General features: G+C 47.1%; 1 protein-coding gene across 12 annotated transcripts in view; it reads left to right on the top strand.

Annotated features, from left to right (window-relative positions):
• Positions 1-19236, top strand: part of PKNOX2 (PBX/knotted 1 homeobox 2) — a 340867-nt gene that overhangs the window by 320492 nt on the left and 1139 nt on the right. For 5 of the 12 annotated variants that reach the window (XM_069741536.1, XM_069741533.1, XM_069741535.1 and 2 more), the window contains 5 exons: positions 1161-1290; positions 3481-3578; positions 12314-12496; positions 16860-16936; positions 18013-18164. In XM_069741536.1, coding sequence (XP_069597637.1) covers positions 1161-1290; positions 3481-3578; positions 12314-12496; positions 16860-16936; positions 18013-18164 — 640 coding nt within the window. The remainder of the gene's footprint in view (positions 1-1160; positions 1291-3480; positions 3579-12313; positions 12497-16859; positions 16937-18012; positions 18165-19236) is intronic. The other 7 variants (XM_069741540.1, XM_069741538.1, XM_069741539.1 and 4 more) reach the window with 2 other exon arrangements.

The following is a 19236-nucleotide window of genomic DNA, read 5'->3' as shown; positions in this document are numbered from 1 at the left end:
GGCAGACCTCCGCCATAAAGGAGAACAGCAGCCGGTGCAGGTGAAGGGGGTATCAGAGCTCCTCTGTGGAGTGGGGATGGCAGCTGGGTCACGGCTGCTTTAGGGCAGGGGCAGCAGCCAGGTTTCTGCTGTAGAGTGACAGCTGCCTAGCCTCCCCTGTTGAGAGGTTATGGCCACTGTGGATCGACCATTGAGGGAGGGATGGCAGCTCGGGCTCCAACATAGAGGAGGGATTGCCTCTGGTGCAGTGCCTTAGAGGTGGGACAGCTGCCAGGGCTCCACCATAGAGTGATGGCCCCCCAATATAGAGGGTTGACCACTAAGCCTCCACTGTAGAGGAGGGATGGCTGCCAGGGCTTCCCCATTGAGTTTGGAGGGAGTGGGACAAGGAGTCTGACTGAGGATCAGTCCCTTTACCCCAGGTGAGAACACATGCATGCTCAGCTGAACTCCGTTTGCTCATCTTGTGATGGTCAGAAAGAATAGCTTTCGGCTGAACGAGCGTTTGGCTGGGAGCTGAGTACGGTTATAGGCACCTTAAGGGTTAAAACAAATGTAATTACCCCCAAGGACTGGATGCGGAGTTGTGGAACAGATGGAGGTGACTGATAGTTTGGTGACCTGGAGACCAACAGCTTGACCAAAGTAGAGCAGGTGCCAGGTCCTGTCTCGCCCTCTCTCTGGCGTCCTGCCGCGCTCAATGTAGGATTACGACCTGCCGGGATGGAAACTTTCTTTCTGAAATCAATGAGAGTCTGGGCAGCAGCAGAGTTACGCAGCCAGACGGACGGACGGCCATGTGCTCAGCTTTGGCGCATTGTGTTGGCATTTCATATTGTAAACCCTCTTGAATCTGAGCCGGGGGTGAGGATTTGGGGGTGTTTTGATCTGTAGTATTAAGCCCCCTCTTATCATGGCTATATCAGCCCATGCATTGGCTCCTGAAGGAGAATGCCACCTGAAAGCTGAAACCATGACCGCGCTAATTACAGGGCATTACCCATCACACAAGGGCCTCGAATTCCGAAATATTTCCAAAAGACGGTAAAACCTTTTGTCGTTGAGCACAGGCTGCGAATGTTTCTATCGGTGGTATAAAGGGGCTCTGTCCATGCTGCACATTTCATACATGTGAATATTTGTGCTTTTTGCCGTTGCAGGATCTGTTGCAGAACTCCCCCAGCTCATTGTCCGGCTTATCCAGCAACCCACAAGGAATCGTGGTGCCGTCCTCCGCCCTCCAGAGCAGCCTCTCCATGACCACCGTCAACTCCTCGCAGGTTGTATCAGGTGGGAAAATGTCAAACTGAAATGTCTCGTACAAAAAAGGAAAGATGGCTTAATTATGGCCTCGCAGATAACTCGGGTGGCCGTAATCAAAGAGCATGGGTCCGGTCTCCCGATGTGCCGTTCCTCTGTTCTTCCTCCTGTCGGGTGTTACCGTTCCCCCTTATTATATGGGGTGTCACGGCATGGACTGGATAGTGGAGGGAACGAGCCAAGCTGACACATTTCCAGTGTCATTTCAGCAGTAATGGCCGTGGCTGATGGTGTCTCCCCGTTATACTTTCCCATGGAAACGTGGCATATAAAGTTTTCTGCCTCTGGTGTTCAGTGCCGGCCCTGTCCGGCGTCCGGTCTGTAGTGACTTTATTTCCGCGATTTCATCGCTTTGTGTCACGTCCGCTCTACGTAAGGTTATTATTATTTTTATTTTCTTTATTGCGATGCTCTCGGAGGCGAGGACGGTATAATAATACAAATCTCTCATGATCTGGATGTATTATTCATGAGGGAAAGATCCGGGATCCTTCCACAAAATAGTTTAACCCCTCTGAGCCCAGGCTTTGTTACATAAAGGCAGAAGCCATTACATCTCCGACGTGTGGACCTGCCGCGCTTCATTTCATTCTTTGCAATATCGTATCTGTGCGTTCTCGTTTTAATTTCTGCAGAAGGAAATGACTGCTTGTTAGGAGCCTCGATTAGTAAATGCAGTAACACCGATAAGGTGACACTTCCTGGGATGGGTCCTACTCTACCACAGTTTCCATCTAAGATAGAAAAGTTCCCAAACCGTTAACCGTTCACGTGGTCAATGATCCCGCAAATGTGGTGACGTGAGAATATGGAGCTATGGATTATACATGACCTGAAACCTCTTCTGTTTGGGAATTATCAGGGTTCACTTTTGCACTTTGGGGCATTTATGTATTGAATTATTTATATAAAAAGTTGAAGTTATTTTATAAATACATAAACCGTTTTTGATAAGATGGGCCGACTGTCAGACATGAACCGCTGGATGGTCGTTGTGCTTCGGAGACGAGCAGCCTGACCGAAGTCCAACCATGCCGGTCCCTATATAATCAGATCTGATTTTTATATTTAAAGGGGTTTTTCCTACAAACAGAAGTTAATTTTAATCAACAGATCTTGGAATAATAATAATTTCCACAATTATTATTATTATTATTATTTATTGTTATAGCGCCATTTATTCCATGGCGCTTTACATGTGAGGAGGGGCGTACATAATAAAAACAAGTACAATAATCTTGAACAATACAAGTCACGACTGGTACAGGAGGAGAGAGGATCCTGCCAGCGAGGGCTCACAGTCTACAAGGGATGGGTGAGGATACAGCAGCAGAGAGGACCCTGCCCGCGAGGGCTCACAATCTACAAGGGATGGGTGAGGATACAGGAGGAGAGAGGACCCTGCCCGCGAGGGCTCACAATCTACAAATTGGATGTGTTTTAAAAAAATGTTCCTGTGCTGATATAATCTTAGAATGTTCCCTGCTGTACCGTGCAATGGTCGTGTCTGACCGTGCAGGAACATGGTCTGACCATACCACCACTCCGGAGCAGGGGAGGATGCAAAATAGTATACAGACAGGACAGGACGTGATCACAAATGATTCTTTTTGTGAGATATAACATTTCCCTGACTGTTTTTAAACAATAGTGTACCTCAAAGAAAGAATCATGTGTGATCCCGTGCTGTCCTGTCTGTATAATAATCTGCGCCCTCCCCTGCCCAGGAGATGTGGTATGATCAGACCATGTTCCTGCACGGTCAGACACGACCATTACACAGTACAGCAGGGGACATTTATAAGATTATCTCCGCACAGGAACATTTGTTTTAATCACATCCAATTGTGGAAATTATTATTATTCCAAGATCTAGTGATTAAAATGAACTTTTGTTTGCTGGAAAGCCCCTTTAAGTGGACAACCTGAAAATATTCAGCGGACCCTGACTGTATCCTGTCTGTACATTGTAATTAGTGATGGTTTTATAGATTTGCAGACAATATCACGTCCGGAGAAACACAGTAATCTGCAGCCGGCCCCGCGGGGGCGTAACCACAGATAATACATACTGTATATGTAAAATATGACGATAAACGCTGCATGTTTGGATATCTCGCGTGTCGCCGCTCCTAATCTCTGATCTCCTCTGCTTCGCAGGAGGCGCACTTTACCAACCAGTTGCAATGGTAACATCCCAGGGACAAGTAGTAACACAAGCTATCCCGCAAGGAGCCATCCAGATCCAAAATGCACAGGTAAATTAAGAACAAAAGCTTGTCCTATGTCTAATGGGTGATGAATTGTGACCTTCAGCGACATATTGTGACTGTAGGATAAGGCGAGGATGATGTTTGGATTTCCCCGTATCACATACTCTGCTGCGCCTTTGCGTGCATTAAACAAAAGCTGCAACAAAAAGGTGCAAAGATATTGATCCTAAAAAGCAAACATTGATATTTATATGTAATTGCACTTTTGCAAACACTTTGAATTACTCTATTGCATTTTAACTTTAAAAAACGTACTGTTTTGTGTACACAGCTCCAATGCAGACCCATGTGTCTCTGACTACACGTCGTGTAGTCTGTGTCACCTGCTCGCTGCATGCACAACATGATGTCTTGAATTCGTACCATTAAACAAAGGGTTTATCCAGCCTTGTCCATAGCCATAAATAAACTGGTATTCTGCCGGAGTTTCCTATAGAATCTTGTTGATAAATATTTGGGTAACACTGGAGGACAATAAGAAGCGAACACCTCTAGGCAGATGCCCCTCTTCCCCTCCATGTAATCGTGCGATTGGTACATGAGATTTATTTCCCCTTTCTGCCTTGTGAGGAGACGTGATCGGTGTCGCCTCGTACTGCAGGATCTACTGCACCGCGTGGGGCAATCTGCAGCTTGAAATTATATGGTGGAACCTCCCTTTAAGGCGACATTGGCGGGTTCGGAGCCGTCAGCCGCGTGCAGTTTCCTGGTGTTACTGTAGATCTTATTTCCATCACCGTACAGTCCCCGCCGCGCCCGTCACAAAAATTGTCAAACAATGCACAATGATGATGGGAACATCCAAGCTCCACAGAGACCCCCAGTAAAACGTGAGCCGCTCGCCGAGTCTCCGGGGCCGTCCCCAGGCACTCGGTAAAGAGCCAGAAGCTTATTTGCAGCTGCTCTTTGGTGGAGGAAGGCACTCTTAGAATTGGCGGCCTGTGTTTCACCTCTGCAAGAAATTGAATGATGGATGAACAGCTATAAAAATGTCTGCAATGCCGGCTTTGTTTATGTCCATAACTGCGCTTGATGGGCTGATGAAATCCATTCATAAATGAAACTGCAGGACGGCAAAGTGCGACTCAGGAGACAAAAGTTTTTCTTCAGATAAATCACATTTTTATTAAAAAAAAAAAAAAAAGTTTTCATTGTTCTCTGGGGGAAATAATGAAGGAGATGAACTTGTATCAGTGTCCCGAGAGGAGAGCAGGGTGTAAGACAGATGTCGTCCCGTTACCTACTGAGCCGAGGACGGGCACACGGACGTCTAGAGACTTAATGAGAAGTCATGTCCCTCTATCAGGACAGGATGGTTGGGTCGGTAATCAGACTTTCTACACAACAGTGAGTGGCCTGGAAGGAGTCCACAGATGGTGGCCCCAGGTGCCAAACTTTTAGGCGTGGACTAGGGCTAAGGTAATAAAAACACATTCAAGGATAAGCTGAACAGCTCTGTCCCTTGGTTTGAGTAATTGGTGGCGGTTCGATTTGGACCCCACTGATCAATAATACCAGCAAGGGGCTACGAGATATCAGAAGCAGACCCAGGGACGGCCGTAACGTTGTGTATTATGGCTCAGCGCTATAAGATGTCTGCTTGTAACCCTTCACGGCGCTATCCACACTACACACATTTACCACTTGTTAGATGATGAACGTATGATGCCGGGACCCCTGATCCTGAAAACTTGGGGTCCTAGACTCTGTGTGCTCTTACTTGACCACTGCTCCATTTGCTTCTATGGGACTGATGGAGATGCTGCAATCATACGTACTATAACCATTTGGGTTTTTTTCATCGCTGCATTTCGAGACTCGCACCTTTTTATGTACATGGCGGTACGTGACTCCATTTTGGGGGATTGTAATGTACTGAACATTGTTTTTATTGGGAGACAAGTAAAAAAGAAACACAAATCCATTGTGTTTTAGGTTGTTCTGCAATTATGTTATTGAGATTGTAATTTTTTCATGTTGCACAATGTTGTCACGTGGACTTGCTCTTTTTTTTTTTTGAGGGACAAGGGATACTTTCCTTTTTTGGGGTTAGATGGGAGTTACTGATGATTTTTTACTACATTTTTATGGATGTGGTGGGGCAGGTGGTTTATTTAAAAAAACAAAAAAGAAAGCTGTTCTGCTAATGTGTTTTTTTTTTTTTAATTTTTTATTAATTTTGAGTTTGTTTTATCTTTATGGATTGGTAGGGTTGTGGCGATGCTATTTGTATCTTTCTAATACTTGACAATTTAATTGGTCAGTGTTTGACTTGACAGTCCGGTGTCTGTAGGTCAGCGTATTCTGTAATGGGCACAGGCGGAGCGCCATCACGCTGCTGGACCAGCAATAGGTGACACATGAAGCCTTCTCACTGGGTGACTGTTTAGATGCTGCGGACGTTATTGGCCACAGCATCTGAGGGGTTAAACATCTGGGATCACAGCTATCTCCAATCCTGAACTCTACAGCCGGGTGCCAGCGGTAATAAAGAGCTGATACCTGGGGAGGACGGTGCAGGCTCAGCTCCTGGGCCTTCATCACTCTACATGCTATTTATTTCATAGCAGGATCATGGTAAATGTCCTGCAGATGACTCCAAGGGTTAAAGTGCTCTCACACATGACACGGGTGAAGGAGAGCTACTTTGCATACTTTTTCCCAGTATGCATTGCCCCTAAAGACTCAATGCCAGCTGGATCTACCAAGAGGGAACCTCTCATGAGTCTGGCCGGATCCCTGAGTCCTGATCGTAGCATTGGCAGGGAAGCTAAATTATGTTTTCTTCCATGAGGTCGGGGGAGAAATGATCCCTGTGAGATGATCCGCTGAAGGGCACGTTCATATGCAGAGTTATCGCGCTGCGTCATTAACGTTTGCAATGCATATTTTAATTTTCACCTTCCAGATTCTGTTTGCTAAGCTGCAGGAAATTAACCACGCTTCCAAGGAATTTAATTTGTATCCAATTACAAAAAGACCGAACACGTAGTGAGATGCCCCAAAGCCGACGCTGGCGATGATTTAGCTGTAGAAGAGAACATGTCAAAAATCATCTAACGTTCAGCGCAGATTCGGCCTGTCTGCAGTGACATCGACGCAAGCTCAGTATTCACCATCATGTCTGCAAAGTCTCCTGAAGTCACTGACAATTGTGCCGTGCAGAAGAGGCTATGGACAGTGTCAAGCAATGAAACTACAGGCTGTGTCCTCCAGACATCCATAAAATGTGTGACTGCACCAGACGAGGTCTAAAATCCATCACTATGAAGAGGCGCAATATATCCCTGACCGTATGATCACAACATAGCGGTGCTGTTACTCTACAGCAGCAAAGACTTTGGAAGTGCAATATCCAGAACAAACCGATAGCAACTAAAACGTGAGGAGCTTCAAAAGTGCAACGCCAAAGACCACAGCCACTACCCATGTAATAAAGATGTAGTCAACGAGAAAACCTGCATACAGGAAGCTCCCCCTAGTGGTGACTGCAGACAGGATATCATGTATCTCTGTATACAGGGAGCTCCCCCTAGTGGTGACTGCAGACAGGATATCATGTATCTCTGTATACAGGGAGCTCCCCCTAGTGGTGACTACAGACAGGATCTTATCATGTATCTCTGTATACAGGGAGCTCCCCCTAGTGGTGGCTGCAGACAGGATATCATGTATCTCTGTATACAGGGAGCTCCCCCTAGTGGTGGCTGCAGACAGGATATCATGTATCTCTGTATACAGGGAGCTCCCCCTAGTGGTGGCTGCAGACAGGATCTTATCACGTATCTCTGTATATAGGGAGCTCCCCCTAGTGGTGACTGCAGACAGGATCTTATCATGTATCTCTGTATACAAGGAGCTTCCCCTAGTGGTGGCTGCAGACAGGATCTTATGTATCTCTGTATACAGGGAGCTCCCCCTAGTGGTGACTGCAGACAGGATCTTATCATGTATCTCTGTATACAGGGAGCTCCCCCTAGTGGTGACTGCAGACAGGATCTTATCATGTATCTCTGTATACAGGGAGCTCCCCCTAGTGGTGGCTGCAGACAGGATCTCTTATGTATCTCTGTATACAGAAAGCTCCCCCTAGTGGTGGCTGCAGACAGGATCTTATCATGTATCTCTGTATACAGGGAGCTCCCCCTAGTGGTGGCTGCAGACAGGATCTTATCATGTATCTCTGTATACAGGGAGCTCCCCCTAGTGGTGACTGCAGACAGGATCTCTTATGTATCTCTGTATACAGAAAGCTCCCCCTAGTGGTGGCTGCAGACAGGATCTTATCATGTATCTCTGTATACAGGAAGCTCCCCCTAGTGGTGGCTGCAGACAGGATCTTATCATGTATCTCTGTATACAGGGAGCTCCCCCTAGTGGTGGCTGCAGACAGGATCTTATCATGTATCTCTGTATACAGGGAGCTCCCCCTAGTGGTGGCTGCAGACAGGATCTTATCATGTATCTCTGTATACAGGGAGCTCCCCCTAGAGGTGACTGCAGAAAGGATCTTATCATGTATCTTTGTATACAGGGAGCTCCCCCTAGTGGTGGCTGCAGACAGAATCTTATCATGTATCTCTGTATACAGGGAGGTCCCAATAGTGGTGGCTGCAGACAGGATCTTATCATGTATTTCTATATACAGGGAGCTCCCCCTAGTGGTGACTGCAGAGAGGATCTTCTGTATTAGAGAGGACAACTTTGAACCCGGCTTTCTAATAGAGAGCACAGGAGTCCTTGGCTGAGAGTTCCTGTATATGGAGGGAGTCAGGAGATAACGGCCCTCTGATGTGTGTGGGGACCTTAAGGTTAGACTTCCTATTAGTTGGCTTAATCTGTGCCAGAAATGTGCAGCAAAGCTGTGGCGCCTTTTCTGGCACACGTTATGCCCGGATTGTAGTGTATTTTTGCGTTGTTCCCTTTTTATCCTCTTTTTCTGCAGGACGAGCGTCTTGACCCCACAGCGGCTGATGCCAGTAATTCAGTTCCCTCCATGATGGTCCTAGAAGCTGTTGCAACCTCCTATGAGTAGTATAGTGTCTGTGATATGTAGTGCCCATAGTGTTAGGAAATGCTGGGAGTTGTAGTATCACAGTAGGATTGTATAACCTGTTATGTGGGTATTTGCCGATTGTGGGTTTTCTCCTGGATGTGAAGGAATCATTGGTGGTCGGACCCCCACATCCCATTCATATATATGTGATCACACGGACCGGCCTCCCTCACTTCCCGTCCACCGTCACCAAGGAAACCAGGATGCTATTGTGAGCTGGGGTGATCGGAACGTAGTCGTCATGACAACGCGTACTGCCTTTTTAAGCCTGACTTCCTGAGAAGAAAGAGCAGCTTAGAAGATAAAGTCTGAGAGCGGCGACAAAACCATCAGCATCCGGGAAAAACAGTCCCACGGGTGCATGGAAAAGCTGCCGAGAACCGAAAACCTGGAATGGCTGCACAAACGGCATCAACGCGCTCCCATCAACCTGCACAGCGCGGAATGACGCCATGAGGACCAAGTGTATATGATGTGTACACCCCGGCGCATAGCTACAGCTTCCTCTCATTACTCGTGGTGGTCCGTCACTGCAGGGTCAAACACCGGGGGCACGACACCCCATAAGGGAAGATTCTACACATAAAGGCATCTACTGGACACTGACCGCAGGCGTATCGGGCACGGACAGGTGGAAAGACACAATAACTTTGTGCCCTGAAATGTTTCCTACTGGCATCACTTTTCTGAAGTGTTTTAGACCCTTTTAATTATTTATTTTATGCACTTACATAGCGCCATTAATCCGCAGCGCTCTACAGACATCATCATTGCTGTTCACAATCTACATTCCCTATCAGTCTATGGAGTGTGGGAGGAAACCAGAGGACACGGAGGAAAACCCACACAAACACGGGGAGAGCTTGCAGAAGTTGTCATCGGTGGGATTTGAACCCAGGACTCCAGTGCTGCATAGCAACAGTGCTAACCACTGACCCACCATATAGTGCTGACCACTGAGCCACCATACAGTGCTGACCACTGAGCCACTATCCACAGTGCTATATCTGGAGCTTTTTAGGACCATCTTGTCCACATTTGCACTGTGTAAGCTCGGACTGGCCCACTGCTGAACAGGAGAATCTCCTGGTAGGCCGCCCCTGTGTTGGAGTGCTAATGAGCAGTTCTATTAGACTTCATTCACAATTTGCAGACAAATGTATAGTTTAATGAATGATTACACTACACAAGTCAGCCAAGTTAATATTGCATAGAAGCTAAAGTAAATTTGTGCTCTGGGTTCAGGTTATTTTTGCATGTAGCTGAACAGTGAGCCCGAAGAATAAATGTCACTGGTGGGCCTTTGCCCCCCAGTCTGAAACTTTAGATTGTAATGATAAATCTGCCCCATCGCGTCTCCATGGCCGACCTGAACTTCATCAGGTCTCTGACAGCCATCCTTTGTATATGGATAAGGCCAGAAAAAGAACGGGAGGCTTTTTACCCACCGATCCCCCACCGATTCTCTGGTTCCACTGCACTTGTCTAGCGGCTTCTACTTCCCTCTTGTACTGTATGTGACCACTGCAGCCAATCACTGGTGGCGGCAATCACTTGTCTGTACTACCAGGAAAGGATGTACAAGGCCAGGCTGAGTATGGAGTCTTACTGGCAATGCTCCCAGGGAGGAAGAAAGAATTCTCTTGTGAGAGAAGAGTCGCCGCCCCACGGCTCTGACACCACCCGTCTCTCCATCCGGGCACGGGACAGCGAGTCCTGAATACCCCCAATCTCAGACCCTAAAAGTCAGCAAAATAAGGGTCAGATGACAATCATCCGGCTGTCAGACCTCGCCCAGGGTCACCCAGTGACACATTCGTCACCTCCTGTCTGTGTGTATGTGTGAAAGTGGAGGAAGATTCATATTCTGCTTTTCTTTTACTTTAAATACACAAATAATCTCCCCCCACCTGACTGGCTGTCAGCGACGTCTACCCTGGTTCACGTCTTGTGGCAATAAATGAGCAGTAGTTGAAATTTCATAATCCAAGAATCATCATTATTCACTGTTTTCCTTGGTTACTTTAGCTAGGATGGGTCATCAGAAGCAGATTTGTGGGGGTCCAAGACCCAGCTCCGGCATCACCGATCTGGACCACCACAGTGCCATACACCGTGTAGTGTCCGTCCTCGGTACTGCAGCTCAGATTTCCATTGACTTCAGTAGGAGCTGCAGTAGTGAGAACGGCCACTACCCAGTGTATGGTGCTGTGCACATCTACCCGGAGCTTGATGGCTGGAGTGCCGGAGCTTGATGGCTGGAGTGCCGGAGCTTGATGGCTGGAGTGCCGGAGCTTGATGGCTGGGGTGCCGGAGCTTGATGGCTGGGGTGCCGGAGCTTGATGGCTGGGGTGCCGGAGCTTGATGGCTGGGGTGCCGGAGCTTGATGGCTGGGGTGCCGGAGCTTGATGGCTGGGGTGCCGGAGCTTGATGGCTGGGGTGCCGGAGCTTGATGGCTGGGGTGCCGGAGCTTGATGGCTGGGGTGCCGGAGCTTGATGGCTGGGGTGCCGGAGCTTGATGGCTGGGGTGCCGGAGCTTGATGGCTGGGGTGCCGGAGCTTGATGGCTGGGGTGCCGGAGCTTGATGGCTGGGGTGCCGGAGCTTGATGGCTGGGGTGCCGGAGCTTGATGGCTGGGGTGCCGGAGCTTGATGGCTGGGGTGCCGGAGCTTGATGGCTGGGGTGCCGGAGCTTGATGGCTGGGGTGCCGGAGCTTGATGGCTGGGGTGCCGGAGCTTGATGGCTGGCGTGCCGGAGGCCTGCATTCTGATAGTGATGACCTGTCCTAACGATAAATCACTACTATAAACCGGGAAAACATCTGGGATGAAAAATTCCAATTTTTAAGAGCAATTTACTGTTACAACATCAAATGTTGAGGAACAATGTAAATGTCGCTCTTGTATCAGTGATCGACAACCTGCAGCTCTTGCAAAACTACAACTCCTGGCAGCTGCACTCAGAAGTGGAGCCATGCTGGGAGTTGTAGTTTTGGAGTAATTGGGGATCGCAGACTTATATGGAGTTGTATTTTGCTTTTTTTGTGTAAAGTCACTATAGATTCGGTATTTTGCCGGTGTAAGAGCTCTGACACGAGACCTGGTGTCTGACAACGGGTCGGAGCTAAACTTTTGTTAGTTTCCAGTGGCAATTAGCAGAACATAGTAAATTAATAGCGTAAACAAACTTGCTTTCAACGGGGGGGAAACAAAAACCTTCAAAATTAGAATAATATCCTTTATAATAATATTTCCAAAGTTTCTCAACTTTCCAGGCTAGTTAAAATATAAAGGGTTAAAAAAACAGACTCTTCTCTCCTGTTGGTGGGATCGGGGATAAGTGGTTGAGCTCGGCCTCCACTCCATTGACTATGGGAATGCCGACATTGCGGCTTTCTCCGGCAGTCCCATTGACAGTGAATGGAGCCGATCCTGGCACCTCCGCTCCTGGCACCTCCGCTCCAGCCATGAGGGGTGGCATGTCTCCATTGCAGCCAGTTCTATGCCATGGATATGTAACTTTATGGAATAACCCTTTACATTCTGCTGAGGATGTCGCCTCCTGCCTTTATCTGTAGTAGTTCTGCTTTCTGCACGTCTTTTTGTGTTTGTTTTCTTTTTGCCTTATTTCTTAAGAAAAGGACGTTCTTACATTGTTTTCTTCAGGGGGCGATGAATCTGATGGATATAAAGCACATTTCATACTCAGGCTTCTCTGCTGTCCCACAGGTCAATCTGGAACTGACCTCTCTGCTTGACGGGGAAGATAAAAAGTCTAAAAACAAGCGCGGAGTCCTCCCGAAGCACGCCACCAACATAATGCGCTCATGGCTTTTCCAGCACCTAATGGTAAGAGCCACTAAAACTTACAGGGGGACGTGGCCCCTAATCTCCAGATTGCAGTGGAGATACTGGTCATATACTGGGAGGATAATGGTGGATATTACTGTAACAGAGTATAAGGGGGATAGTAACACAAGAATGTGTCCTGCCACTGTGGTCATGGGGCGTATATGGGATAGCACAGCATGGTAAATTAGGGAAGACCAGTAGTTTCTAGTTCAACCCTAAATTCTTTGGTGACGTTTTTGGGTATTTCATGGAGACATTTCTGGCCTTGTGTGCAGCGAACTTACCACTTCTATTAAATTTACCAATCTCGAGGAAGGGCATTTTATAGGTTGGTTTAGAAGTTAGTACTACTTTTCAAAATCCCCTTTTATGCGGCCACCACTAGGGGGAGCTCTGTGTAACTCTGTATGCATTGAGCTCCCTCTAGTGGCGAATAAAGGTAGAAAAGCTTTTGGAACCATTACTTCCAGATCTACTGGAAACAAAAAAAAAAATAATAGAAAAATCACAGACCAGGAAGATGACAAATTAAAGCGGAAATTACACAGAACCGGTGGAGAAGCGCCGACGCTGATTCAGCGCCATGATTTGCTGTGTGATTCGTGGTTTGGGGGTGAAGGGCCATTATTACGGCTCCGCCGCGCTGCAGTCTCGTTTTTCTCTACAACTTTCAGTAAAGAATAGATGTGATGTAGAAGCCACTGGTGCATTTAAGGACGAGTTTATGTGAAGAGCAGAGTAATGAAATCTTAAATGTCACTGAACCTTTAATATTCATTAGCCCGGTGCTGACCCGGTGGCTGAGCGGATAATGGCCTCCCGTGTTTTCTTCTGTGCTCCCAACTCATCTCCTCATACCTGCAATGTCCAGGGGGGCAGAGAACAGAATTCCCCTTTATCAAATTAAACTTTTATGTAAAGAACACCCATCTGTGAAATCTCTGCAGTACGGCTCTGTTCACACCGAGGATTCCAGGACTGATTCATTGCACAGCTGATGGAAATCGCACTAGACAGACCCTAAAGACCAGGAGATGGGGGTCTTTCTGATTTACAGCAAACTGAATGCGATTTTTTTAAAATCTCGTTCACACTGTACATATTTTTTACGCATATTAATTCAGTGTTTTTGCTGCAAATTTTCCCAGTGAAGATCAAAATAGCTCCAAAATCCAGACATATTTCCCGGCATTTTTATGTGGGGGAAAAAAGTGTCAAAAACACGACAATACTCGGTTGTTTGTTTTATTTTTATTTTTGTGCTAAACAATTTTTATTTCATTGGAGAAAAACATCAGTTTACAATTGATGAAAGACTTGTTAGACGCCTTTTTTTTTTTTTTTTAAAGCACACCAAATAATCAAGGAAAAATGCGCCGTGTGAAAGCGATTTTAGAAATCTAATTAATGTCTGCCGGACCGGATTCATGAAGACTGGAACTTTGTACAGGAATAAGATGCACCGAGATCAATAAGCGGTGACGCCTCCGTGCCCTCGCCAGAAACGTTACTCCAGTCACTAAGTTACTCCACAACTATTGATGGATGTTGATGAGTTTTTAGGGCGGCTTCCCCTCGCCTTGTCTCGCCCATGTCCCACACACTTCAGGGCAGCTGGCTGAACACGAAAAAAAATCACAAAATGTTGGTGCAAGTTTTTAAAGTGTTTTACGTTACAAATCTGCCCAAAAGTGATTGAATCGGGGACATCATTTTTTTTTTTACGCACAAATGAAGTGCAGGGAAAACAGATGTGAACAAGCACTAGGGGTTTGTTACAGTTTCCGCTAATGTCCACAATCGTCTCTGAGACTCCATGTTGATACAATGTATCAGTACAAGTACAGTAAATGTATCAGCCATGACAGGCGAGCTTTCTGCTGTTCATGTCTGTAGCTCACAGAGGATTGTTCAGCCAGGATCCAATATAACAAACCCTCAGCTGTGAGAAGTATTAGGCCTGAATGCCAACAGTGGCTGTTTCCTCACCATTTGAGCCGCCTGACGAGTAGCTGATGCCCTCACAGAAGAGCTGTGTATGGCTCAGGGTATTGAGGTGTCACTGCTGCCCGTAGGCACCTGTAATATGGGGCTCCGCTGCCTGTAGGCACCTGTAATACGGGGGCGCCGCTGCCTGTAGGCACCTGTAATATGGGGGCTCTGCTGCCTGTAGGCACCTGTAATACGGGGGCTCCGCTGCCTGTAGGCACCTGTAATATGGGGGCTCTGCTGCCTGTAGGCACCTGTAACACGTGGGCTCCGCTGCCTGTAGGCACCTGTAATACGGGGGCTCCGCTGCCTGTAGGCACCTGTAATACGGGGGCTCCGCTGCCTGTAGGCACCTGTAATATGGGGGCTCTGCTGCCTGTAGGCACCTGTAACACGTGGGCTCCGCTGCCTGTAGGCACCTGTAATACGGGGGCTCCGCTGCCTGTAGGCACCTGTAACACGTGGGCTCCGCTGCCCGTAGGCACCTGTAATATGGGAGCGCCGCTGCCCATAGGCACCAGTAATACGGGGGCGCCGCTGCCCGTAGGCACCTGTAATACGGGGGCTCCGGTGCCCGTAGGCACCTGTAACACGGGGGCGCCGCTGCCCATAGGCACCTGTAACACGGGGGCGCCGCTGCCCATAGGCACCTGTAATACGGGGGCGCCGCTGCCCATAGGCACCTGTAATACGGGAGCACCGCTGCCCATAGGCACCTGTAATACGGGAGCACCGCTGCCCGTAAGCACCTGTAATATGGGGGCTCCGCTGCCCGTAAGCACCTGTAATACGGGGGCTCCGCTGCCCGTAGGCACCTATAATATGGGAGCGCCGCTGCCCGTAAGCACCTGTAATATGGGGGCTCGGCTGCCCGTAGGCACCTGTAATATGGGGGCTCGGCTGCCCGTAGGCACCTGTAAGATGGGGGCACCTCTGCCCATAGGCACCTGTAATACGGGGGCGCCTCTGCCCGTAGGCATCTGTAATATAGGTGCGACGCTGCCCGTAGGCATCTGTAACATGGGGGCTCCTGTATCATGGGGGTGCTGAGTGATACGAGCAGCTGATGACTGCACAGAAGAGCGATCATTGGGATTTGGATGGATGTAATTTTGGACTCTGCTGACATCTAGTGCCCATTGTGGAGATTACACTTTGTCACTGCACCATGTGGCTGTCGTGGTCTTTGTACACGGGTTCTGTACCTCATACTTTTTACCTGGGAGCATTGACCTACAGACCCTCTACCGCAGGGGTCCCCAACTCCAGGCCTCGAGGGCCGCCAACAGTGCAGGTTTTCAGGATTTCTTTAGTATTGCATCGGTGGTAATGTGATCATCTGCACAGGTGATGATTCCAACCCCTGTGCAATACTAAGGAAATCCTGAAAACCTGCACTGTTGGCGGCCCTCGAGGCCTGGAGTTGGGGACCACTGCTCTACCGCATCCGTACTCCACCATTCTGCTTTCTGGTCTGGCCCATATTCATATCGTTATTTGGTCTATGTTTGGTTTCTATCACTGTTGTTCCAGTTTTGGGTTGTAAACATTTCTGTTTTTTTTACTGCACTTGTGATTATAGTCGAGAATGTGATCAGTGCAGCAGAAATAATTGGAAAATCTGCAAAATAATGAAATAAAACCTTAAAGATTATTCTCCTTTGTTATCATTTCCCATGATGCATCATTCCAAGACTCCATAATTAAATATTTTTTAGCAGAAGCTTATTACAGTAATTGAGATTTGCGTAGGGAAAGAAAGCCGAGTCTGACCTGTCCTCAGCGTCCACAAATGGCCGGAGTTCTCCTTTAGACCCGGTCTGCTTCGCCTCTGTTCATATTTAGGGGGTTCTTGTTCTGTGTCCATAAATCTGAATCGCTGAGTAGTAAAATATTCTGCAGATTTCTAATACTTTGTGTCTCACGGTCTCTGCTTGATGGTGAACAGACACTTTCCATGGCAGAACCTGAATCTGGATGTTCTGAGCGCGGTGATGTGCACCTGTATGGATCTCATCCTCTCAGGACAAGGTTTCTATTCACTGACAATTAGGAGCAATGTTCAGGACTGTATTATTGATGAGGAGCCTTATGATAGGCCATCTATAGGAGATTGTTGGCAGACCCACTCCAGCGTCTCCACCAGTCACTGCAGTGGACAATGAATCCTGCTGCAGCTCACTCATTTTTTTTTTCCTATAGATTGGACTTTAATTTCAAAGTCCTGGAAAAAAAACATTTTATATGAAGTGTGAAACCAATTCCCAGAGTGTTACAATCGGGTGAGGTTCCTGTATACCCTTATTATTGGTGCTGCCTGTCTCTGTACCCCATTACTGTCACTATAACTGATGGGTGATGTTTCTTTCAGCACCCGTACCCAACAGAGGACGAGAAGAGGCAGATCGCGGCACAGACAAACCTCACACTATTGCAAGTCAACAACTGGTAAGTGACTCTTGCCGCGTGGCAACAAAACCACCAGCCGGACCCGGAGTTCTGCCCCTTCTGGGAGCGTTCATCCACGCAGATATTCCATTTGGTGAGAATGTGGTCAGGAGCAGAAACGGGAAAATCTCTGCAGCAAAATCAAATATTGCTTTGTAAAGATTAAAATCCATGTGCCTCAAATCTGCTGCAGAAATCACACTACATGTGAATGGAATCTGATAAACTCCACTCGCATTTAGGGTATGTGCACATGTTGCGGTTTCGTGTGCGCATTTAGAAAAATCCACAGGTAAAGCACACTGCGTTTTACCAGCGGATTTCCAGCATTTTTTGTGGGGATTTCACCTGCGGATTCCTATTGAGGAACAGGTGTAAAACGCTGTGGAATCCGCACAAAGAATTGATATGCTGCGGAAAATAAACCGCAGCGTTTCCACGTGGTATTTTCCGCAGCATGTGCACTGCGGATTTAGTTTTCCATAGGTTTACATGGTACTGTAAACCTGATGGAAAACTGCTGAGAATCCGCAGCTGCCAATCTGCTGCGAATCCGCAGCCAAATCCGCAACGTGTGAACATAGCCTTATTGTACTGGATTTTGCAGATTGTCAGTGTAGATTCTGCACCAAAGGTTTGCGTTATGACTGAGCGCCACGTTGGATTTCCTGTTACAATCTGTGACTTCACTAAGATTTGTTCTGTGATCAATGATTAATTTACCCAACGGCAGAACCGGTGTATGGAATATAGAATGTGATTATCCCAGAGGAGGCGCTGAGATAACAGAAAAAAAAAAGTCTGTTCACACAGTGCTGGGGGTTGTTACAATGTATCACTGCATATCATCACCCCCAGAGGCTGAAAACCTATGTAAAAAGGACTGTTTTTATTTATTAAAAGAAATCGGATATCTTGAAGAAAAAATTGTAAAGAATTGTTATAAAATTGCAGAACGTTTCATTTTAGTCTTTTGCATCTAGTAATAGAAGGGCTCCCTCTGGTGGACTGTGTTAGAATTACCAGCCTGGATTGTTTTCTTCTGCCCATCATTACTCACCTTCTTGGTTTTGTAGGTTCATTAATGCCAGGAGACGCATCCTGCAGCCAATGTTAGATGCCAGTAATCCAGACCCTGCACCAAAAGCAAAGAAGATAAAGTCTCAGCACCGGCCAACCCAGCGATTCTGGCCCAACTCAATAGCAGCCGGGGTGTTGCAGCAACAAGGTGTGTTACCTGGGACTAACCCTGATGGCGAGTGCTGGAGTCGTAGACTGCGGGGTAAAGCTCCGCATTTATCAGACGCTACTACGGTCTGTAACTTATATGGAAGCAGACCTTCTCGGTGATGAGGTAGTGACATCAGATCATTGTATTCACCCAGAAGATGCCACGTGGCCTCTCAGAGCTTTTCTTCTGAACTTGTAGGGCGGACATAGGAGCGAGAGAAGCAGTATGAGGAAATATTCATCTTACTGGTAGTTTTCCCCCTTGGAGCGTTGCTGTCTGTCTGCACCCATCGCTAACGGTTCCCATAAAGGGTGAATAAAGCAAAGTCGGCCAAACTCTGCCGGACCCAGCCATTTATACATACAGACCTCCTGACTCCCCCATGGTTTGTGTCGGAGAAGGCTCAGCATGCTGAATCCCAGCGCCCTATCCTTGGGGGAGATAAGATGATGTTAGATGCATCTGGCGGCATCTTACTCCATTGAAAACCTGCATGCTTGTTCCAGGTGTTTGGCAATGTATGTAACGTGGCTCAGCTGAATCCTTCCCATACTGGCCAGAGAGCCCCATTCAAAACTAAAGAAATCAAGTGTAAAAAGACACAAATATTTGGTTCGATGATGTCTATTAAATTCTGATCAAAATAGGATTTAAACCATAGGTTAAATGCCCCCCCCCCCTCAAAAAAAAAAACAAACTCCAGAAAGGGCATTTTTCCAATCAATGCACTTCCCCAAAAATATAATTTAAATATATTAAGTCTCGAGTATCCTAACAATGTATCAATAAAAACACCAGCGCGTAAGAAGCGAGACCTCACCGTCTGCATGAGATGGAAAAGTTACATTTAACGGTCACAGAAAATGGCAACACAAACCCAAGATTTTTTTCTGTAATTTATATATTTGTGGGTTGTTGTTTTTTTTTAATTCTTAAAAGTTTGATGTCGTCATAATCGTATTGAGCTGGAGAATCATGATTCTAGGTCATTTACTGTACAATGAACACTGCAAAAACAAAAAAATTCCCCCCCAAAAATGGTGGAATTGCACATTTTGTTTTTTACCAA

The sequence above is a fragment of the Ranitomeya imitator genome, chromosome 10, assembly GCF_032444005.1.
Source record: "Ranitomeya imitator isolate aRanImi1 chromosome 10, aRanImi1.pri, whole genome shotgun sequence".
Taxonomy (NCBI): domain Eukaryota; kingdom Metazoa; phylum Chordata; class Amphibia; order Anura; family Dendrobatidae; genus Ranitomeya; species Ranitomeya imitator.
Note: the sequence above shows the minus strand (reverse complement) of the source record. Positions and strands in the feature narration are given on the sequence as shown.